Source organism: Malaya genurostris, chromosome 3, assembly GCF_030247185.1.
Source record: "Malaya genurostris strain Urasoe2022 chromosome 3, Malgen_1.1, whole genome shotgun sequence".
Taxonomy (NCBI): Eukaryota; Metazoa; Arthropoda; class Insecta; order Diptera; family Culicidae; genus Malaya; species Malaya genurostris.
The window spans coordinates 19289472-19314290 of record NC_080572.1 but is presented as its reverse complement, the minus strand read 5'-3'; the positions used below and the strand labels follow the sequence as shown (position 1 = coordinate 19314290).

The 24819-nt window shown below is 35.7% G+C and overlaps 2 protein-coding genes across 6 annotated transcripts in view; both read left to right on the top strand.

The window, feature by feature from the left end:
• The first annotated feature begins 13606 nt into the window (after positions 1-13606).
• The window catches only part of LOC131439035 (MOXD1 homolog 2-like), a 234757-nt gene continuing 223544 nt past the window's right edge, over positions 13607-24819 (top strand). The window contains exons 1-2 of one of the 5 annotated variants that reach the window (XM_058609536.1): positions 13607-14154; positions 14238-14552. The gene's annotated coding sequence lies outside the window, so the exon portion shown is untranslated. Of the gene's footprint in view, positions 14553-24819 lie in introns of all 5 variants that reach the window. The other 4 variants (XM_058609535.1, XM_058609537.1, XM_058609534.1 and 1 more) reach the window with 4 other exon arrangements.
• LOC131439033 (uncharacterized) lies at positions 17542-22693 on the top strand. Its single transcript, XM_058609533.1, has one exon. It carries the CDS (start codon positions 18090-18092, stop codon positions 20679-20681), a length of 2592 nt encoding a protein of 863 aa, XP_058465516.1. The 5' UTR covers positions 17542-18089; the 3' UTR covers positions 20682-22693.

Below are 24819 nucleotides of genomic sequence, written 5' to 3'. Positions count from 1 at the left end.
GAATGAAGATGTTGCGACAGTTTAGTCAAAACTAAATCATCTTCAAAGGACAGTGGTCCTAATGACGATGAAAGGAGCGTTCAGGAGTTGTTCCTACTGCTGCTGTAAACAAAGAACACTTACCGACCGACACAACTGTATTGCTACATTATTGTATTCACTGTATTGCTACATATACTGTCATCCCAAGTAGCAATCCGCAACTAGTTCTAATACGGCAAAGTCCAAACTATGTTGCAACAAGAGCACGAATATGTTTTTTATGTTATACTGGTTAAAACATGGTGACAGCAATGTTTCATCATAACATAACTAGTTACGAAATAGTTATTTAGCTTACTAATAATAACATCTTTGTGTCGTATTGAATAAAATACAATTTATAAGCTATCGTTACTTAATCCAAACATATCTTTAATCACAACTATGCTTTTAGCTGCTAGTTGAAAAAAGGTTTATTTTCTGTTGCGGAACCATTATAAATACGTAAGCGTATATGTAAATCGTTACTGTGAATTGATGTAGTAATAACTTAAATATTATAAGATTATAACATATAATTTCTTCATTGATTCAGATAGTTATCAGTAGGTTTTCCCAACGTTATGATAACGAAAATGCAAACAAAACAATCTTTGTTGGCTTGAATATGGCGAACACAATATGGAGTCTCAAGAAGTGTATGAAACATAAATAAAACCAGGATATTACTTTTTTCAAAACTACTTTTTGCCGAAAATTGTGAAAGGCAGAATAGTCATTTTTGGTCTATGCACTGTCATAAACACGAAGAAAATAATATAGGAATTGAACATCGATTGTGATAATTCTATAATTCTCATGATATATGAATTTAAAATGATGAGAAATCACTCTACTTGGAATAATTTTGAGCATTCTGAACATAGCATTATTTTGTTGTTTATTTTTATATCTTTATAAATAGATTTTGATTGAAGGCGCATAAAAAACAGTTGAGTAAAATTTCATTCCGCTCGACAGTTTTAAAATCGTTGTGAAATTTGTACCTTGTATCAAGCTTGTGATTTAAAGTACTCTTCTGCTTTTTATTGATGATAGAAAAGTATTCTGGATTCATTCAATGTTTATAATGTCGCTGGTGACTAAGTTTCAACTAGTTTACTTGAAAACAAGTTATTTTCAAGTTATGAAAAGATAAGTTATTTCAGTATGGCATTACAACGTAACGACAACTTATTTTTAGCCGATTTAAAAACTAGTAGAAACTGCGCTTTTTGAGTCATGCAACTGGTTAGATGTTAGTAACAATCACTCAAATATCTGGTTGCAATCTAGTCACAAACAAGCTAGCGTAACAAAAATTGTTACTTGGGATTAATTGAGTATGAGTTTCACTAAGAGATATTTTTGTCATGTCACTCGTACACTACCTTGGTGCTGTAACAACATGATCGAAAACTTAGAGTAACAATCAAATCTTCAAAATAACCATCATGATCGTCAATCGGATGGAAAATTAGTGGAAAAATATTCTCGGCTTAACTCATTGCTAAATTTTTACGAACATAGAAGGAAATTTTCAATGATAATAAAAATTATTTTGAAAATCCAACCGCAAGTCGTGTTTCATGCGGCAGTTTCAAAAATCCACAGCGAGCACAAACAATCACCCAAGTGCATCGTGTGCTGAGTGTTCGAGACGAACAAAATCCTGCGCCCTTGTAACTTTCATAAATATAATTTATGCTAAATAGCATTTAATTTGGTTTTATCGAAATAGTGCGTGGCAGTAAATTAACTAGTTGGATATAAAATCTAGTAGTCAATATTTAGCATGACATATTTCTTCATTGAATTTTGCGTATTGAGAGCTTTGAAAATAACATCAATTTAATTAGGCGCCAAAATAATCATTTTCATACCTTCATCAAGCATTAATTTGCCCTTCATGTAGCATTCATTTAGTATACAGTTTTCGCTCATTGGCAATATATATCATAAAAATATTAACAGCACTACCCTGGGCATTAGCACAATCTTGAGACAGATTGAATGATGCTGTCACGGTCCCAGGGTTTTGCCTGAATCCTTAATCACTGGAGAAATATGCACATCAATGTTGCCAAGGGTTTGATTGACAAAAACGCAACAATACAAATAAGGCGAATAAAATGGATATATTCCTTTTCTGAATAAACCAAACTTGACAGACATTGTCTATGCTAGAACAAGTACTACGTTTTATCTACGAAAAAAGCGATCTATTAATCGAAACATATCACTTTTGCAGTAGTTTGGCCATATGATGACGGCATCATGTTCTTTTTGTTACCTTTGGGAGCCACAGACGACATGGACAACATCCTTTAAAATCTACACACTAAGTAGTTTGGTTGCATGTTAAATGTTGCTCTTTATAACTGCCCCTCCATTCTCGAAGGAGAGAAATGGAAGCTCCTCTCCTTCTAGAAAAAGGATGACAACGAGATTCAATACAACAAATAATTATCTAAAATCTCAGCTCAATCGGCCACGTAAAGCTTGTACGCAAATAGGCCTGAATAAAAAATATCTTTTGAATAAAAAAAAATGTAGCTCTTTCTTGGATTGCGTTGTATAATACTTGGTTCTTTCTCAGGCATTCGTTACTTTCCCTCAGCCCCATGCTAATGCTCCACTTACTCACCAATTATTATTCATACTCTACTATTCGGATACAAAATAAAAATACATTAATTTCCACTTTCTTGATTGTAGATTGAGTACGTTTTTTTAAATGTTGTTTATACATTGTCTGATATATTACCATACTTAACATCGACAAAGATACAACGGATTAGAAATGTCAGTGTTAGTAAACCAAACATTTCGATATCTCTTCTAGATAATTAAAGTAATAATCTTTTGTAGGAAAGCAGGGAATTCTCCGAAGTTTCACTAACTAAGACATTCAAATCAATGCAACAGTTGGTAGGATGACAAAATACACTGAAGTCTTTTTTTATGCGAGTTTACGTACCGCATAAAAAAACCGCATAACTCTGAAACTTTGCATAAAAAACCGCATAACTCTGAAACTTCGCATAAAAAAGTCGCATAAAAAACCGCATAAAAAAGTCCTCAGTGTACCGATACGATACAGACGCTGGAACCAATAAGTCCAAGCCTCAAATTCTTTGGTGAACTTGCAATAGATGATACTCGTATCTTTCGTTCCAAATTGGTGACCGTAAAGGAATCTGTCACTTGGTTTACAATATATCCTCGATAGATCATCTCGATAGAAGGGAATCTATCATTTCGATGATGACCTCGGTTTTTTCTAACGTTACTAGTGCTAATTTCGGCACCATAGCGTAGTCGCCTGATATAGAAAATATGGAACCAGCAAACCCGTACACTAGGCCAGAGTAGCCCATAAAGGGAAAATAAAACTATTGACACCACTTGTACATCCGAAAAATATGAACCACAAAACTGTTTTAGCTGGTACTTGAAACGTACACGGCACACGGTGTACGAAACCAAAAATCAGGTCGTATGCTGACAGGGAAGAGAGTCCTCTTAGGGGGATGTCGGAGTGCCTGTGACCCATTTTAGGAGAGGCTTCAAAAAGCTTCTGGTATCCAGTGGCTGAATAAAAAATGCTGTATCCCGTCCAGCTAAATCCAAGGTGGCAGCCCCACCAACTGGATCGTCCTAGTGGTAGCTAGGACATTAAATAGAGCAAATACGATGATCCTCTGGCGAAACAGGGAGTTGGCGTATGGGCAAATAAACCTTCCGTACTATATTAATATTGCTAATAATACAGGTGATAATACGATCTAGAACAATCGGCATATGGGACGAAATAAGGACTATGACAGGAAAATGCAACAGAAAGATATACTCCTCGAAATTTCGACGTCGTAGCGCTGCAGGAACTTTGTTGGACGGAACAGAAGGTGTGGAAAAGCGGACACCGATCGTCTAACTTCTTCCAAAGCTGGGGTACAACGAATGAGCTCGGAACTGGTTTCGTAGTTCTGAGCAAGATGCATAAGCGAGTGATTGGGTGGCAGCCTATCAACGCTAGGATGTGCAAATTGAGAATTTAAGGCCGTTTTTTCAACTACAGCTTCATTAACGTACACTACCCACACGAAGGAAGACCTGACAACGAGAAAGAAATGCTCTACGTTCAGCTGGAACAAGCTTTTGACGGCAGCTCACGTAGAGACGTAAAAATTGTAATCGGCGACAAGAATACCTAAGTTGGAAGGGAGGTAAAGTACCGACCGGTAATCGAACCGAACAGCCTACATGCCGCATCAAACAATTACGACCAACGATGTGTTAACTTTGCGACCTCCCAAGGAAAGGTAATCATAAGCACCTTCTTCCTCCGCAAGTACAGAAAAAAGCTACCTGAAGATCCTTACTAACACACCGAAAATCAAATCAACCACGTTTTGATTTTTCTCGGACATCAACAATGTTCGCACCTACAGAAGTGCAAACATAGATTCGGACCATTACTTTTTTTTTAGGCACACTGTTTAAGCTCTAAGATGCCAAGGGTATTTCCTAATTTTAATTAACGACTAACTTAAAACTAGAATAGTATCATTAGATTATGTCGTCTAGAATTTTTGAAAAAAGCTTTTAGCTGGCGTTCGGCAGTGGTCGGTGAATTGAATATTGCATGACTTCCAGATGTTGCTATCTATGGCCGCTTCCTTTCGGTTCGTGTGGGTCCGCAAGAAACATCGGACCATTACTTGGTTGCTATATACATGCGCTGAAATTTTTCCACGATGAGTACCACACGTCGAAACCGAACGTCGCGGCTCAACATCGAGCGGCTCCGGGATGTTGGAGTAGCTCAGGATTACGTGCAGCAGTTGGCAATGGCACTACCAACGAAAGAACAGGTTGGCGCAGCTACTCTTGAAGAGGGCTGGAGAGACATCCGTTCTGCATCAGAAACACTATGTATGTCGGCTCCGAACGTAAGAAACGACTAGTTCGACAACGAATGTGAACTGTTAGTGACCGAGAAGAATACAAGAACAAAAACAAACGAGGAGCGATAAAGATATGCGCGGAATAGATTAAACTCAGTATCTTGTTGAAAGAAGCGTGAGCAGAAGTCGCGATAGAAAAGCTGTTCCGTGCTAAGGACACGAGAATGTGAGCCGTTTTTGCAGAGGCCATGTGCCAGAGGCCGATATGTGCAAGGACACCAACGGGAATCTTCTCACGAACGACTGTAAAATGATCAAGAGGTGACGGCAGTATTTCGACAAGCACCTCAACGGCAATGTAATGAGAAACGAAAGTGGCGGCGCGATAACGAACTTAGGAACACGTGCGGAGGACGATAGATTATCGGTCCCAGACCTCCAAGAAATCAAGGACGAGGTAGGCCGGTTGAAAAATAATAAGGCCGCTGGCGTTGACCAATTACCAAGCGAGCTACTAAAACACGGTGGTAATGCACTAGTGAAAGCACTGCACTAGGTCGTTACCAAGATATGGAAGAACGAGATTTTACCGGTGGAATGGATGGAAGGAATCGTGTGTTCCATCTACAAAAAGAGAGACAAGCTGGATTACTGGAATTACCGTGCGATCACTCTGTCGAACGCCGCCTACAAAGTACTCTCCCAAATCTTATGCCGTCGACTTTCACCGATTGCAAACGAATTCGTGGGACAATATCAGGTAGGATTTATTGGCGAACACGCTACCGCGGACCGCCAGGTGTTGCAAAAGTACCGCGAATACAATGTGCCCACACATCACTTATTCATCGATTTCAAATCAGTCTACGACACAATCGATCGAGATCAGCTATGGAAAATCATGCACGACTACGGATTCCCGGACAAACTGATACGATTGGTCAAGGCTACGATGGATCGAGTGATGTGCGTTGTTCGAGTATCGGAGATAAACTCGAGTCCCTTCGAAACTCGCAGAGGGCTACGGCAAGGTGATGGTCTTCCGTGTCTGCTATTCAACATTGCTTTCGAGGATGTAATAAGAAGAACGGGAATAGACACGAGTGGCATGATTTTCAGCAAGTCTGTCCAGCTGCTTGGTTTTGCTGGTGGCAAACAGGCATCAATCGAATTGAATGAAAACGCCTCCTGTATGCGAAGGATCAATAAAATTACACTATCACTTAGTTTACTGGTTCACGGTTACTGATTCAACATGTTTCGATCGAAGTATCTTCTCTTGAATCGATTCACTGTTTATAAAATTAATAAGTTTGTACGTTATTTTTCTGGAAAATTATTATAATACAAAATCGTTTCTTTTGTCCAGGCTTATATCTTTAGGTAGTTCATAACTAAAATTGATCTTTCCAATAATTATCCAGTTAAAGAATATTTATCAAAACCTTCATAATGTAAAAATATGTGCGAAGGGACCAAAATAGAATAGAATAATTATCACGAAAGAATCTAATAGTCAATTTTATCATTAGCAAACAATCTAAGCACTTAAACTAGATCAAGTTTCTATTTTTTCACTTGTATTTATTCTGGGAATCTTATATTTGTCTCATTTTTATTATAATTGTGCTCGGTGGTTTCTTTTTTAATGTGATAATGCTTTCCTTTGCCATTTAAATTAGTTCATTAAAACATTTATACGAAGATTTTCGGAACAAAATGTGTTAGTCATGAACTTTGTAAGTTTATCAACTTACCTATAGTAATTTCGACCTCGTCTGGGAATTTCGAAGTCGAATCAGGCATCTTCGTTATATTTTGACGTATTGAAAAACATTGTGATTTGTCTGTTTCGTCATTTATTACATTTTCCAAACCGTAGATGTACCTCATAATCCTACCAAAAAGACTCTTGAATAGGGCTAGGTACATGGAAATTGGCAGAGCCGTGGAAAATAAAGCAGTTGATTCAAAGTTTAGCTAGCCAGCTTTGTCATTTATATCATCATATCTCCTGAGCCGAAAATGCCAGCCATTTATTCTTCGAACTTCATGAATGGGCCAATATTAAAAAATTAACGTACAAAATAAACAAATTTTCATGCACTTAGTAGTGTAATGATGGCTTCCTCATATTATTTATTATCTCATATATACTACAAAGGAATTCATCAAACACAATAAATTAAAAATGCGCATTCACCAATTTTGAAAATATCTTCGTTATAAGACCTTAAGAAATTTCATAAGAGTATAAGTTTGTGATAATCGATTCAATTATCTATGAGAGAATGAAGTGAATTCAGTTAGTTTAACCATTAATTAATATAAACTGCAAATTAAACAGCTATGAGCCATGAGCCCAATTCAAAAGGTTTTAAGTTTTTCACACCATCGTTTCAAACAGTGGTATGAAATTTCAATCATTTACTACTCTAAAATGCGTGCTTTAGAAAATTCCATGAGCGCTTCACAACACCAGGCGCATATGAAAACCCTTGTCATGAGTCATACTTTTCGTCATAAGTATTGAAATAAATGCCCACGAATTTTTCAACGGATTTGGATATTTGGATATTGTTTGTCGCTCTTTCAAAGGTCCAGAACATTGAAAAAATTCAATTGTTTAAAAAAAATGCATGAAATCGATAGGAATTTTTTTACGAAAATTGTATACATCTAAATGTTCAAACAGAACCCATTTATCAGTAATTGAACACAAAATAAAAACAGTCATTTTTATCTGAGCGATTTTACCCATATCGAAGATGGCGACTTCCGGTAAATCGATATTCGTAACAAAACATCGCAATATGGTTATTTTCGGAACGTGTTTAGAAAGTAGGTGTCGGAAAACGATGGATGAAGTTGTTTCAAAATCCAAGATGACAACTTCCGGTTGATCGATAATTCACGAAACCAGTAACAAAATTGATATTTTCGAAATGGGTTTGATGAATAGTTGCTGGTAAACGATGTTTGAGTATTATGAATTGCCGTTCGAATCATTTACAATACCAATATTTTTTGAATGAGCTTGAGGAGTCAACATAAAAAGGATGTTTGAAGTTATTTCAAATCACCGTCGGCGACTTCCGATTTATCAGTTCTATTTGGACATCCTCGTGATACAAAATAAACTAATGGAAAGAGAAAAAGATATACACTGGCAATCATTTTTATTTATCCCCTCATAAGCTTTTTTTACGTTGGAAATGACGCTCATCAAATACCCATATTGTTGAGTTTTGTAACGAATATCCACATGTCGCCATTTTATATAATACAAATACTTCAATCATCATGTACATGTACACATAAAACCAAAAATGCCCATATTGTAATGGCTCGTAACGAACATCGTTGAACTGTATGTCATGGCGGCTTCGAATTTGAAATGACTTCAAGTTTTTGCTTCGAATCTGTCCGCACAATATACAACACGTGTGTTGTCAGAGCAAATGTTTCCATACTTTGCGAACACCTCTTTTTACGAAATCCGACTCCGGGTCCGAAATTGTAGCTACACCCTACAGTTTTAAAAGTTTCAAACCTTCATTAAAAACGACGATTTGAAATACGTAAAAAATCTTTGAAACTGATCCGACTTATAAGCGTGGTTAGAATTCAATTTACTGGTAATGCGAAATGCATCGTTACACATTCATAAACCACGTTGGGAGGGTTGTTTTGTTCAAAATCCACGTAGTCTTATAATTTATTTATTTACCAATTCAGTCAGATTTATTTTTTTTTGGTATGACATGAAACCATCAGCTCAGCGAAAAACAGATTCGGGAAATTAAATGATTGGAAAGTTAAATGATTATCGAAAGTAAAACATATTTTGTTTCCTATCGTTCACACTATAAAGATGTTTGTATCGAGCTTTGTATCCCCAATACAAATGATCTATTGTTCCGTTTGCTGTAAGTATTTCCAGGACTAAATAGAACCAGAATAGTAATAGGTGATGTAAACCAACAAAACGCGCTTTTCACAATTTTATCGTATCTCTCTGCACAATTTTATCGAAGTTAAGGGAGGGGTGGGGTCTAAACGATGAAAAAATCATCATTTTTGCGAATTTTTTTCAGAATTTTCGTTCAACAAAATAAATTCAAATAATTCGCCTGATAAAAGCATCATTCGAAGAACATTTTGTATTTTTATCGTGGAAAATTATTGAGAAATAAGTCGGTGAAGAGGTATCTTTGCTAACGCTTCTTAAAAATCATGATTTGCGATGTCCACTGTATCTCAGCGCAGACTAATCAGAAGTGAACAAATCAAAGCAGCATAGTTAGAATAGAAGTTTTTCTAGACCCCAACGTTTCTGTTTGATTCTTTTAATTTTTTTTTCAATTTTTGGTGGTTGTTCAAAGTGAAAACTACGATTTTTCACGAAAAAATCCACCATTTTGTAGCTTCAAAACCTTTCCAATGTAACAAACAACGAAAAGGAAAACGTTGGGGTCTGGTTTTTTATATGTAGAAAGCGTAGGCAAAATTTTAAACAAATTGGTGCAGTAGTTTTTGAATTACGATGGACACGGACTTTCAAAACCTGCTTTCGACAAAATCGCGTTTAAAGTTTTTTGTTTATAAAATAAATGGAATCAATTTATTACTCAAGGGAGCTCGTAGGGTCTAACATTTTCAAAAAATCGTATTTTGTCTTTTATTATTTGTTATAATGAAACATTTCAAGAATGTTTTGTCAAGTTTTTAAGTCAATCGAATCAGAAATCTTGGGCCTGTGCGCTGAGCTCTTATTTCTTCGCAGTATGATAAGCAAATATAATAATAACTTGCTGAGTTTTGTTCCGATAGGCTTGAAAATTTCACAGAATATTTTAGAAATGTTCTACTATAAGAAAATACAAAGAAAAAAATAAATGATTTTTCAAAAGTGTTAGACCCTACCTGCCCCTTAAGCTGGTTTGGAAACTACTATTGGTTCATTAAGCAGGTTTGAATTTCAAATAGCTGTCTCTTACGTTTCCGATGATATATTGGTATTAGTGACGTAAAACTCATTACCGCTCATTTTTTTCGAATATGGATTAACCGATATCAATAATTTTATACTCGCTCAATACTAAAATTGGACACTTCAAGTTTTGGAGATAAAATCGTACAAGTGTCGTAATCAACCAATTGACCAATGATCTCGTTCAAATGTATTATTACTAATACCCTTGGTTTGAGCAATGTTACTGAATATGTGACATAAGCACTGACACTCAAATGAGTGTCAGAAGTAATCTTAATAAAATACTATAAATGTTATACTGAGGCTGAGAAAGGTATTATCCAGTTGTATGTTCGAGCCTTAACTTAAAAGGATTCTTGGTGTCAACAGGATCATAGTACTAGCCATGCAATGATTCTGTGCGCTAAGAATCGGCAGAGAAGGCTGTTGAAACAGAACTGCCAAATTCCACGGAAGGAATGTGATACCGAGACTTTGCTTTACTTCGAGAGAAAAAAGATTAATATTGAGCATTTCTTGAAAGGTTATAGTTTGTATGTCGCTATTTGTGTTCAAAAATAATTTCAAACAATTTTTTTGTTATATTTCTATAGATTATCGCTCATATAAGCTAATTCTATTAACTAACTCCAATATAAATCCGTAAATCTAGGTTATAATATGAACAAAATCGCTTTCTGTTTTCGAAATGTAGATATAAATTTTCAGTTTGATTTTACCGTCGAATTTCAAGCACGTCATCAACACTACGAATACAAAGGGAATGAAAGGTGGTAGTCCATCTAGGGTATCATGAAAAATACTCAAATACATTTTGACCGATTTCTGAAGTACTGTAGCCATTAGATTAGCTGGGAAATGGAAAGAAAAATATGTGAAGAATGTTAAAGCTTTATCAATTTATCGAAGCGCCTGATTCTATGTTTTATCAAGAAATGTAAAGCATACATCTAATACATTTTGGACATCATCGATATTTTTCTCTTCCAGAAATATGAGCATGAATCAAGTAAATCGTTTGCTTTTTACCAAGGATCACATGCTTGTTCTGCTTCCATCGATAAGTTCCAAGTACTCCACAAATTTAAATATTGCTGTGCAAATGCATTTGTAATATTATATTATAAACTGCCTTGCAAAATTTTTTACTCACTTGAGAAAATCATTTAGTTAATCATCATTCTACATTTTTATGTACGTATTTGTACGGCAAAACATTTATGAATGCTTCTGAATTAGTTCTTTGAATTATCATTTTTTTTATTGTATCGAAATATTATAATGTGAACATTATGACAAGTAATACTATTTAAGTGCAACAGTTATTTTTTATCTCAGATTCGATGCATCAACACTTTGAAATATGCTACAATGACTTCGAAGCCCACCTGCTTTAAGTTTTGAAAATGGCAAGAGCAAAGCAAATATTGAAAGAAAACCGAGCTCAGATAGTGATTTTGAATAAAACCAATAGGTAACGCAACAAAAAATATCCCAAATAGTTGATATGTTTGCACTCATTTCATAAATGGTATTCTCAAATTTGTAGCAACTGTCTGAGGATGTCGATTCAAAATTCTTTCTATGTGATGGATTTTTAATATTTCTTCGTTTTTACACTTTTCACTAAAGCCCCAATGCATTCAATGATCCATTCCAAAATTTCTAAGACTCAAATATTTTTAACATTGTAAACAAAAAAGTTCTAAGAAGCTTGCATTCATCACTAGTGCAAAATAATCCAAAATATAGAAAAATCTGTCAAAACACTGTTATTTTGTAGATGTTGTAGTAAATAATAAAGTTATTCATCATAAAAAAATAAGTAATATAAAAATCAATAATGCAATAACTAAAAAAAATTTTTCTAATAACTGTAGCTATTACCCAATGTAGTTTCTTGGTATATAGAAATACATATGTCATCGCTTTGAACATAAAGAAACATGTCAAGAAAATATTTAAAAGTTCCGACCAAGCTTGAATTTGTGAAAGGGAGTTTGATCAAAATTACTACTTGATACTTGCAATTGGAAAATCTTTCAATCTGTTTCTTTGTTGGAAGATTTATCTTTACAATCATTATAAACATCAAAAATCAAAATTACAACCGTTGAGATATCGTTAGTCAAAGAGAGTTTATTTACTTGTTATGATAACTTTGAAATAACTACTCTATTTAGCATTATCCATAACAGATTTTATTCTAAAGGAATGTACCTTTCTAAAGATGATAATACTTCCAATACCGGTCACAAATAAGCTAAGATACAGCTAGTCGACACGTTTTCACTTTTGTCATCCCCTTAGTTTCGTAGCGTAAAAACATTTCTCGTTATACGCTTTGACGCTTTGTTGAAAACGTAGCACATCCCTACACATGCGAGTTGTTTATAGCGAGAAAAAGAAAAAAGAAAACAAAATTTTTTACAAAACTCGCACGAAATCTCGCGAAAGAAACGCTTTCTAACTGATATTTTTCGCCAAATGCATAGTAAAATAATTTATCTACAATCGTATGTTTTTGATTTTTCGTGAATCGGGTTAGTATTGAAGAAATTTGCAATTTAGGGTGGATTTTCGGCGAAAAAGCAAGAGGAAGCATTGAATTGTCTCGCTTCGACCTGACCACGGCGAAGCGCTACCTTAAGGTCATTACTGGTAGATTTTAAGCAGTTTTCTGGAATGTCTTTTTATAGGTTATACAACGGATATATATAGATCATGCAGCCTAATTAAGTAACTGTTATTAGTTTTAAGATGACTAATAATACAAATTAAACATTTTGGATTAGACTAACAGCAAATTTTTGTTTTTTTTTCCAAATTTAATCCGTCCAGATTTTGATGCGAGCCCTAAGTTTTAAGTATGCCGGTACTAAGCCCGATAACAGGGAAGTGTTAGATTCTCAAGCGTCCCGAAAAAACCATTCCAAATCATTTGAACGGAAAACAGTTTTTACAAGCCAAAAATTTTTTAGAAAAGCTTGTTTACCTCAAAGTGCACTTAGAAAAAATTCGTCAAAACTAAAAATGACGTTTATTTTGAACAACTTTGTCAAGACAATACAACACGTTATTAATCCTGATATCTTCATCCCATTTGTATAATCCCACAAATTCATACTGCAATCGGTTTTTCTTTGCTGTTTTGCTTCCAATAGGGGCGTTACATACGTTACTGCTACATTGAACGAAATGAAGCATCGAATTCATTGACGAAGCAACATCGAGCATGCAACATATTTTGAACACGAACACACTGGCGAGCTCAAACGGAATTTGGAGGGGGTGAAGCATGCTCAGTGGGACTATCTGGTTTGCTATAAAATTATCAACCTAAATAAAAAGCATAGAAAGGAAAACAAAACTAGTCCATTCTCCCGTCGAATAACAGATGAAGTACTGGAGCATGATCTAACTTCCTCTCTTTCTCTCTTTGTTTTTCTCGGCGGTTCCTCAACAAGATTCCTCTTGGAAACGATGCGTTACATCAAAATCCCTTCGAAATCTAGTCAAAACATTGGAATGTTGAGAGTGCAAAAGAGAGATTTACAGGGAGTCTCTTTGTTGTACTCGAGTCCCGGTGAGAAACTTCCGAAATTAGCAAACAGAAAGTTCAGCACCCGAAAAGGATATACGGAAGCTAAACTGGAGCATCCGCGCTGTCCTAGCTCAGAGAGCGAATTTAGTAGTGCCGTGACTTTCAATCGTAGCACTGTAAGAGACGTAGACTTGTTTCAAAATCGGCTAGGACGAATTGTGTGGTGGATTTCGCGTACATATGCTTTTCAGCCATGGCAAGGTGATGGATTTTCTAATGTATGAATTCACTAATGAATATTTTACGTAACTCAATCATGTGGAACAACACTTTAATAGTAATATAAAGCAATTCGTTGTATGAAACTTATAGTGACCAAAATTAGAAATCCCGTTCACTGTACGAGTCCTTTGGAAGAGAGGAAGAGAGAAAGCAAATGTGTCATACAGGTTGAGAGAAAGAGTGAGAAATTCCGGAAACAAAAGGATCGGCTTCGTGTATTTCCTGCATTCGAGCGCTAGTTGAAATGTGAGGGACAATTCGTAAGGAAAAAAAGAAAATCAATAATTTCATTCAAGGTTATTCACATCGGCCGAATGAGTATTTATTGGGACAAAATTACTGTTTAACAACAATAACAACTCACAAAGATTTCCGGTGATTTCAACAGCGACTTCAGCACGGTACGGTAGTAAAACCACAAACTAATTTATCAGGGTCAGAACCATATGAGATCGGCAGGACTAAGTATTTACCCTTTCAGCAGGTTGAATCATGTCCTACCCTAATCATCAAAAAAACATCTACTTTTCTGCAACAATCGGAAGTAATGTGAGAACGTGACGACATTCTCGCATGCATTGATCCTTACTCTATGGTAAAATAGGCACCCGCTGCCAAGAGTGTTCGTGTAAATCTTTCCAGATTGGAAATCAGGTCAAATTCAAATATTCTTGGCACTGATTTCCGTATCGCCAGCAGTGCACACTGATAGTAGTCATCCGAACGCGAGTAAATCCTGCAGCCGTGCGTTGAGATCTGCACTATAGAACCGTAATACAGGAAACACTGGAATATCGACGTAAGTCGACCTACTTATAAGTTTATTTCTGACAGACTTTCAAATATCTATCATTTATAATAGTTTTTTTTAAATGATCTGCTCATAGCCTTCTTTGTCGAAAAAGGGATATTTAGACACATTTTCAAATCAATTTGATTAAATTTATTAGGGATTTCATCTTCAATTATAAAATACTAAGTGTGTATTATAGAAACACAAACCTTCTCAGAATGATCGGAAAATTCACTCCTACTACAAAACTTCGTAGTTCAATTGTAAGCATAAGCATAGACCAATTTTGCACTGGATAACCCTACGATTTAAATCAGACTGTTTTTACTTGTTTCAGTGCCAATCACCATTCCAGTGGTTTTCGACTACCTAAGGGAGTTCAATTATTTTTCGGAACACTACAACCCATCAATTGGCTTCCAAGCTCCACACGAAATATGATGATTTTGCAATCAGTGCGCATCAATTCGTGTTCTAACTATGACTTATAAACAATGTCAATTTTAGTTTATTCTATTCTATCAAAATAAATACAAGTTTGTTATTCATCGAAGCGTGTTTAGATATTTATTTGTTTAAAATTTGGACTACATGGCACTACATTTAAAAACAGGTAGAGGATTCAACTATCACTCTGTCAGGATAGGTAATGGATAACAACAAAAAATGGTCCTGCGAGTAACTGTCACTCATTCTGGTTTGCTAGCTATACGAACATTTTTTTTATCAGCTTCATTGGTATCATTTTGTTGATCCTACCAGTGAAATTTCGTTTGGATATACAGGGTTTGGTTGTATTGTGTGCTTAGGAAAAAAATTAGTCTTTAGGGTTTTGATTAGTCGTTCATAATTAAGGGTTCAGAATTTGGTGTGCTTGGGGCACCAATTTAGTTTTTCTTTACGTTTCATCTTCGACTCGTCGGTGCATAACAGTTGCATGTTGAAATGTTATGCCTCTTAGCAGTTCAACATATACCGGTTAGCAGATATAAAACTCAAACTCTATTTGAAAAGCAAATTTACTAGATAGCACCGGAGAGCAATGTATTTGCATTGTTTTCGCTCGACCCGTCGAAACAGACAATGTGCTTAAGGCCATCGTCCAAGTACCATGCGCGCGGGTGGTTTTAGGAAATTTTCGATGGAAATTTTGAAAAATTTGCCAAAACCAAAAACATACAGACCTTTGAAATACATTTATCTTATCTACAGGGTGAAAATGGCTGGAAAATTCGGAGGATTTTCCGAGTCTTATCAAAAATAGCTCTGAAAAATGAGTGTTTTTGTGATCTTTCACAATTATCTGGAAAAATAAAGCGATGACATAAACTTTTTTTTTTCAAATAAACTTTGTTATGGATACACAGATTACATTCGGACACATTTTTGGAAAACCTTTTCATGCTTTTCATAGAAAATCCACGAATTTCAAAAATTTCCACGAAATCGGTTATATGAAATTCGTTGATTTTCCATGAAAATCGTGAAAAGGTTTTCCAAAAATGTTTTCGAATGTGATCCTTGTTGCCAGCATGATAATCGGATTATTTTTTCAAATAATTGTGAAAAATTACAAAAAAAGCTCATTTTTTCAGCGCTATTTTTGATAAGACTCGTAAAATACTCCGAATTTTCCAGTGATTTTCACCCTGTAGATAGATAAAAGTATTTCAAAGGTCTGTATGTTTTTGGTTTTGTCAAATTTTTCAAAATTTCCATCAAAATCCTAAAACCACCCGCGAGCATGGTACTTGGACGATGGCCTTAAGTTCAGTCTACTAAAGTGGCAACTTAAGTAGAGTTTGAGTTTTACTTCTGCTTACCGGTTTAAACATAACCGTTAAGTGGTAAACCAAACTAATATAAACAGTTTTGCACTGACGAGTCGAAGATGAAACGAAAAGACAAAGTGTGCTTTATCTACCTAGCAGCCACTTTTTATCAATCATCGTGTTTTCTGCATCAGCATTCGTCTCCTAAAAAATTTTACTAATAAGAATTGTGATAGATTGCTTTATTACTCCTACTATATGGCGGAAAAATCAACTACACAAAATTATCGATATCTCCGTGAATAGTTGACTCTTGAAATTTTATTTGATTGGTATTGCTATGAAGAAATTTGAAATCTTGTTTAGTTTTTAAGGTACAATGTGTCAGATATTGTTAAAAAACTGCAAATTTGTATTTTGTATTATTCGGATAGTAATCATCAGATCCAAAAAACAATAACAATAGCATACATACTACCAGGAAGACCGCTAGTTTGCAACTAGTTTGATCGAAATCGGTCCATCCATCTTTGAGATTTGAAAAGTGCACGCACATACAAAAACACGGGCATTTTCCGATCTCGTTGAGCTAAGCTCCAATTAAAAGTCGGTTTCTCCCGCAATAACTTTCTATAGAGAAAGGCACAAAGGTTTTTGAGATAGTATCCATAGTTCACCTGATAAATTAGCAATAAATTGGCATAGAATCAAAAAGTAAATACACACTCTTGATGAGAAGTGCCTGCTTATTTTTCAATAATGCCTTCATTGTACAACACATGCTTGAGAAAAAAATTACGATTCCGTATTCATCACATTACATGACGCGTACCATCAATAATACGGAGTCATTCATAAACCATGTAGACTCATTGGAGGGAGTTAGGGGTTTATCCAATTCTATTTATAAAAAACTTCTAACAATTGATGAAGCTTAGAGATTAAGTCTCTAAGGTATTTTATCTCAACGGATGGTTTCGTAATTGCAGTAATTCGTTTTGAATCCACTTTTATTTAACTTCACCAGGTTTTGATCACAAAATTATATTTCTTTATTTATTATAAAGGCTGCTTGTGTTTATTTTTTATAAAGTGTTTGTGTTTATTTATTATAAAGTCTGTTTTTGAATTAAATTTTATTTATATAAAATCGGTCATTTAGGGACTAACCTTGATTATTACCTTTTGTTTTTGCTTAATGTACATAATAATTTTATTAACTTTACATTTCGTCTTCGACTAGCCAGTGCAAAACAGTTTATGTTGAACTGTCACGTCAGTGAAGACAGTATACTACCCAATCAAAGAAACACCAGGAAATAGTGCATGTACAGATATGCAATAAGTTTAACATGTTATGACTTGACAATTTTCAAATATTTTCGATCTTACGTTTGTAATATGCCTCGTACGTCGATTTGTTCTGCTAAAGTTAATTATATTCATTCTAAAAATCTGTGAGGGGGGATGAGGGTTCCAACAAAGGAAAATTTTAGTCTACGTGGTCTATGAACGGTCCCTTAGAGTGAATCGTAAAGCTTCACAGCACTGATTGAAATGTACATAATAACAACGGGTGTGTATCCAATCCATTATGTTCGAGAATACCAACCTGTTTTGCCTAATCCTTATCAATAGTAGATAATTCTACAAAAATTCGATAAACCAGAAACTTAATCAGTTTCTATATCCCAAGGCAATGTAGCGCGTGGGTTTATTATAGTATCGTTTGGTTTCTTGGATAGATTGGACACTTGAAATTAATCCCAAAATGAATAGTATTTTGAAAGTCGCACTAGGATTAATTGTGATCACTGCACAAACATGTGCTCAAACTCCAAATTTACCAGCTCGTTGTAACAAATTTTCGTTTGCTTTCTTTGCAAATTCGAGTGATTGCGGAAAGTTCGTGTTTTGTGAGGAAGGATCCCCGGTAGGGTATCAGTGCATGTCGGATGAAATTTGGTCCCAAGATGATGCTGCTTGTGTACTGGGGAATCAAGAAACGTGTGAACCTTGGAATGTACAGAAAGCCTGTGTAGGATTGGAAGACGGATCAATACTTCATCCACGGAACTGTGACCGTTTTATTATTTGTTCCAACGAGCAGGCGGAGGAAGTGGTTTGTCAACCTGGATTTGTGTTTTTGGAAACGAATGCCAGTTGTGTGATCGGCAGTTCAATACAGTGCGAATCCTTAGAATATCTGTGCTCGGATAACAAAACTCCTGCAAGTTTTCCTCATCCTGATTACTGCGATGCATTCATTAATTGTAATGAAAACTATTCAACTGTAGAATTCTGTCCAGTTAATGAAATTTTTCGGTCAGATATTGAATTCTGCGTTCCCGGTAATCCGGAAATATGTGAAGTAGCACAACTGGATACGATTTGTATAAACAGACCCAGCAGTACTGTTCCGCATCCTCAAAACTGCACTAAATTTGTCGTATGCTCTGGAGACTGCACTGAATCAAATTGTGCAACACAAGAACTGTGCGGACGAGGTGAGGTATTCAATCCACGCATTTCATCGTGTGTTGTTGGAAATGAAGAATCGTGTGAGCTACTGGACGATATCTGCATTCAACAACAAAACGGGCGGAGATTTGGGGTTCCGCTTCATTGCGACCTATTTATCGAATGTTCAAATAATAGTGCTATACTACATTCATGTTCGTCGGGCAAAATTCTTCGTTTGGATATGCAATATTGTGTCCCAGGAGATAACGAATCATGCGAGTTTACCATTCTTGAAGAAATGTGCACTGATTTGCCATATGGAACAATTTTTCCGCATCCCTATGATTGCGATAAATACATAATGTGTGATATCAATGAAACAGTGGAAGTACCTTGTCCTGAGGACACCATTGTAGAACCAGGTAGCATTGAATGTGTTCCCGGGGACCGAAATACGTGTTTGTTCTATGAAGATTTTTGTCAAAATAATGATGATGGGATGTATCCTCATCCAAACGAATGCAACTCGTTCATTTTTTGTCAAAACAATCAATCACTCATTCAATTGTGTCCTCCTGGAGACGTTTTCGAAATAACTGAGCAGAAATGTGTTCCAGGAAATATGGTAACATGTACACCCCTCAATTGTACTGATCAAAACGATGGAGTTTCAGCTCATCCCAACCTATGCAACATATTCATTCGATGTGACGATGTACAAATTTCTTCCCAACTTTGTTACCGAGATCATATTTTTCATCCAGCTCTACTAGTCTGTACTCCAGGAAACATATCCAACTGTGATTTCTATCCTGTCGAGGAAATGTGCATTGATCGTTTCGATGGAACACGGTATCCTTACCCTGAACTAGATGGATGTACTCAATATGTTGTCTGCAGTAACGGACAAGGTTACGCATTTTCCTGTCCGGAAGGAACAGTGCTGAGGCCACAGGATTTAGAATGCGTAGTAGGCAATGATGATACTTGTGAGTATTTTGATATTATCTGCTCTCCGGATCACGATGACGTTCTTATTCATCCAAGTAGATGCGATATCAAAATTGTGTGCTCCACAGGACAGCATATTCTAGAGTTTTGTCCCAGTGGACAAATCTTTGACCCTGAAACATTCCAATGTGTTCCTGGTGATATCAATAATTGTTTTCCTCCGGAAAATTTTTGCGAAAGTCGCCCCGACGGGGAATATGCGCACCCGAATGACTGTTCTCGATTCATTCGTTGCATCTCTGGTGAAACAAATGAGCTGGTCTGCTCCGAAGATGAAATCTACCGTGCAGAAGTGTCTTTTTGTGTCCCCGGTAACCCTACCAACTGTGAAAATTTTCCGCTAGAAATCATGTGTGCAGATCGTGTAAATGGTCAACAATATCCTCATCCAAATAACTGTGATAAGTTCATTGTTTGCCAAGATGAACAGCCATTGGTGCAATCGTGTGATCGTGGTATGGTAATTCAGGCCGGAACAATAGAATGTGTTGTTGGGAATGCGAACACTTGTGAACTGTACCTGCATCTCTGTGTTGAACAAACAGTAGAAACTATTGCCCATCCTGCTGATTGTGATTTGTTTATCAGCTGTCAATCTACAAATATCACGGTGGAAGCTTGCTCGCGTGGAGAAATTTTTGATCCTGAAAACTTGATGTGCTCTGCTGGGAATATTGAAGATTGCGAATTGTTGAATTTATGTTCAGAAGGGATTGATGGAGCAGTTTTTCCTTATCCGGAATATTGTGGCTTATTTATCCAATGCGAAGGTAACATCGATACTGTGAAACAATGTCCAACAGGGGAAATCTTTGATCAAACCAAAACCGAATGTGCTCCAGGTGATGTGGAAACTTGTGAACTTGCTCCCGAAAAAAATTTCCAATGAAAATGAGCTCATATGCAATGCCACGAACATACGAACACTGGAAACCACCTCTCCAATCTTCATATATGGTCCAATAAATATTCTTAATTGCGATTTCAAATATTCCGTTCTATATTCCTTGAACAATCCGATGACATTCTTCAAAGAGCCAAACGCCTGTATTATATCGTCTATTTCTCGTTGAATTGTTTTTCATTCAAGCTACTTTGTATGTTACTGAGAGGGAATTCCCATTTTCTGTAAACATTTTCAGTAAAATTAATGTATGCTATACCAATGTTGATGTAAGACTGTGATCAAGTAAACTTTTTCTTGATCGACATCCCATCTTAAACTGAATTCAGAGATCGAAAACTAAAACAAAAATGAAAATAGACCACCGAGGGTGGTTGTAGGAAAGTCATCTATTCATACACATAATGTTGTCCGAAGTTGAAGTTTAAAATATGTAAGATGGTATTCCAAATTGATCAGAAGACTTGTCTCAAGTGCGTGAGCCTCAAACTATATGACAAAACAGACTAACGTATCTTATTCGAAGTATGACTTTAACCTGTATGTTTGCTCTCTATAATTGAAACATGCTTACAAAATTGCACAACCAATGTGTTTAGCCAAGGCGTCACATGAACACCGACGGCTAATGGCTTCAAATGCTTAAGCTATAAATCAGATCCGAACCGGAATTCCTGAGTATGCCATAAAAACTTCAAACTATAGTACTGTAAACGATGCTTTAAATCGATTGCACCAAACAGATTTACTTACATGCACATGGTGCCGATTTGCACCGCCGTATGCCTGGAAGCCCGAGTAGAGTCTAACATCAAAATGAGAACAAATTGAAATCTGATTATGATAGCAACATCAGATTGAAATCCTAATATGATATCGACTCAACAAATTTTCAATTAATATCACATTATGTTATCATTTTACTGTTTTAAGGAAATAGTTTTGTGAAACTCAAAAAATGAAAATATTAAAATCAACAACTTAGTGAATCCATTCAAATTGAGCAAAATTTTGCGTTCAGTTTAACAAAAATGTTTCGATATTTGTAGTCATACGACGTCGCGAAGTTCATTCATAAGTTTTTAGATCATTATTTTCAGTGCATCCAGAAATCATTTCGACCCCACATTAACCTGAGCTCACCACATAAAGTTTGTTGCCAAGCACGTGGCGTCGTACTGCGGTGTTTTATGGAGAGTCAAGTCCTTTGTTCCCCAGCGTGTGCTGTAAAATTTTTATTTTGCTTACATCCATTCACAGCTCAACTACTTGGTATCGGTGTGGGGGCGAGCCGCTAGTTCTTATCTGAAGAAACTCCAAACTCTACAAAACAGATGCCTAAAAATCATTTTCAATAAACCCTTACTATTCTCGAGTGTATTGTTATACTCTGACAGAAACCATAATGTTTTACCAATAACATACTTATGTGATGTCCAAACGTTGCTATTCATCCATGATAATTTGTATAAATCCACAGTACACCATAACCTACAGTTCCGAACTATATCCCATTCTAGAACAACACGCCGTAGTAACAATTTGTTTCGTGTTCGGGCAGCTACAAGCCTTGGTCAAAGACGGATCCTTTTTGTTGGTCCAACTAAATATAATGCACTTCCGCCTGATATACGAGGAATAAGCAATCGTGCCACATTTGCGGCTAGACTAAAGTACCATTTTAAGCACAGACTGAACGAGATATTTAGCTAATTTAGTTTTTTGTTTTATAATGTAATGTATTTATCGTCAATAGTATTTCATATTAATAACTAATTACCTAAAATATTTGTACTTTCTTTCCAACATAGCGTAGTAATTAAATTGTGGATCCCTTAAAAGGAAATCTTTTCCACTGGGACTCCACTTTAATAAATTGCACATCAAACCATGAATAAATAGAATCTCAGCGGACTTTGTATCAAAATTAAATTTGTATTTCTAGTATTATTATTGCCAGTGTCTATTTGTTTCTTGTTTTTCCGCTGAGACTAGTTGCATCCACTACCAGGGGGCTTCAAATTGAAGCTTTTTGGTGTGGGGGAGTGTGGTGGGCAAAAAAAATCGGGGACGGCGAAAATAATCTACTCGTCGTACCCGTTCTGAAAAAAACCCATAACTTTATATCTAACAGTATGGAAAAATTCATTGTTTACGAAGTTCGAACATTGAACATTGAACAGTGCGGTAAAATTCCATTTTCAATCGAATAAAACAAGATGAAAATGAAATTCATGGCTGCTGACCGTCATCATATTCCTACTAATTCATCTGACTTTTGCTGCCATTTTCAAGTGAAGTTTCCGGAATTCATCGTCAGTTGAATAATCGTACCTAGTCATTTGAAGTTTTGCTTGCTCAGTTTCGTGTGCCAAGTAGTGTAGCTCCTTCATTGCCTTCGCTCTTGGTAGTAAGCAAGTTCGAACGAATAGAATTATAAATGGAGTAAAGTATTAAAAATGAAAACTGAAGGAGGAAACAATTAATTTATGTGTATTCTTTGATTGATATTTCAGCTCTGGTTTGTCTTTCATCTATTATCTTGAACCAATTCGAATGTTTACATGAACCTGATTTGAAGGCCGCTCTCATACTATTGGAAGAGATATTTTGTTACTTCAAGAGATCAACTGACGGTGGCTAAACTGAGCCTCGATTGAAGAGAAACGAGTGATGAACTGAATGCTGTCCGTTCGGGCCGTCAGCAAACATTGTGTGAGAGTTCCAAAGTGTACTGCATTAGAGAGATCGTCAATGTGTTCCACATTCAGTTTCAATTGTATTGAATGAAGTTTTACTACACTGGCATTGAATGTTTCAGATTTCAGAACGTAGAACTAATTCTTAATAATACTTTAGTGGCTTATAGGAGCCACCAAGAAAATATATGTTTAATTAGTATATTCCTAAGTAGTACACAGTACACAGACACTCTTCAAAACAATTCTCATTCCGAGTTATAAATGCTTAGAACTTCATATACTCACTAACGCTAGATACTATGAGAAGTATTTTATCAATCATCTAATAGATCTTGGAACTTTAATACACTTTTCCAAAGAAACCGTCGAACTAAATCTTCATAATTTTGAGTCACATGACTAATTCTGATCGCTAATCCGAAATGAGATAATCGACGTCAAAAATCGTTTAAAATTCTGGTAGTGAAAAAGGGGGAAAGTTTCACAATTCACACAATCGATCAACTATCAATTCGAGCGACCCCAACGTTTATGTTAGGTTTTTCTATTTTTTTAAATTTTTGGTTTTTGTTCAAAGTGAAAACTACGATTTTTCACGAAAAAATTAGCCATTTTGTGGCTGTAAAACCTTCCCAAGTTATATTCGTATTCCCGACATCCAGTTAATGGATATTTCAATATGCAAATCATACGTAATTCGGTATTTAAAGTGATTGCATAGTAGAGTTGAATTGAATTGAATATCGTTTATTTTAGGCCAGCATAGTAGGGTTATTGTAGCAATAGACTCATCTCATCTCATCAGTAGAGTCGTCATGGTAATTTACGAACTAGTCGACTCTCAATCAACGAATTGTGGTTAAATTGAATGCAATGTCTATGCTTCGACTGTAATAAACAATACCGAAGAAAAAATAGTTCGAAAATTGTGCGATATTGCTGTTATAGCCACGAGAAAACTCGAAGCAAATTTTCATCTAACTCGTTGAGTCAATGTAGCCCTCGAACAGAGACAGCTTATGGTTTTAGTATATGAGATGACTATTGAAGCTGAGATGAATGGTGGTACCGTCATCGAATTTCTACACACGTAAAACAAAAATATAAAACTCACCAAACCCGTTCTGAAAATACCCTTGACTTTATATCCCACAGTATGGAAAAAATCATTATTTACGAAATTCGAACTAATACTAAATTGAATGTTTTAAATTTCAGAAACTAGAGCTAATTCTTAATAATACTTTATTGGCTTATAGGTCCACCAAGAAAATATATGTTTCATTTGTCTATTCCTAAGTAGTCCACAAACTCACTCTTCAAAACAATTATAACTAGGAACTTCTCATGCTCACTAACGCTAGATACTATGAGAAGTATTTTATCAATCATCTAATAGATCTTATAACTTTAATACACTC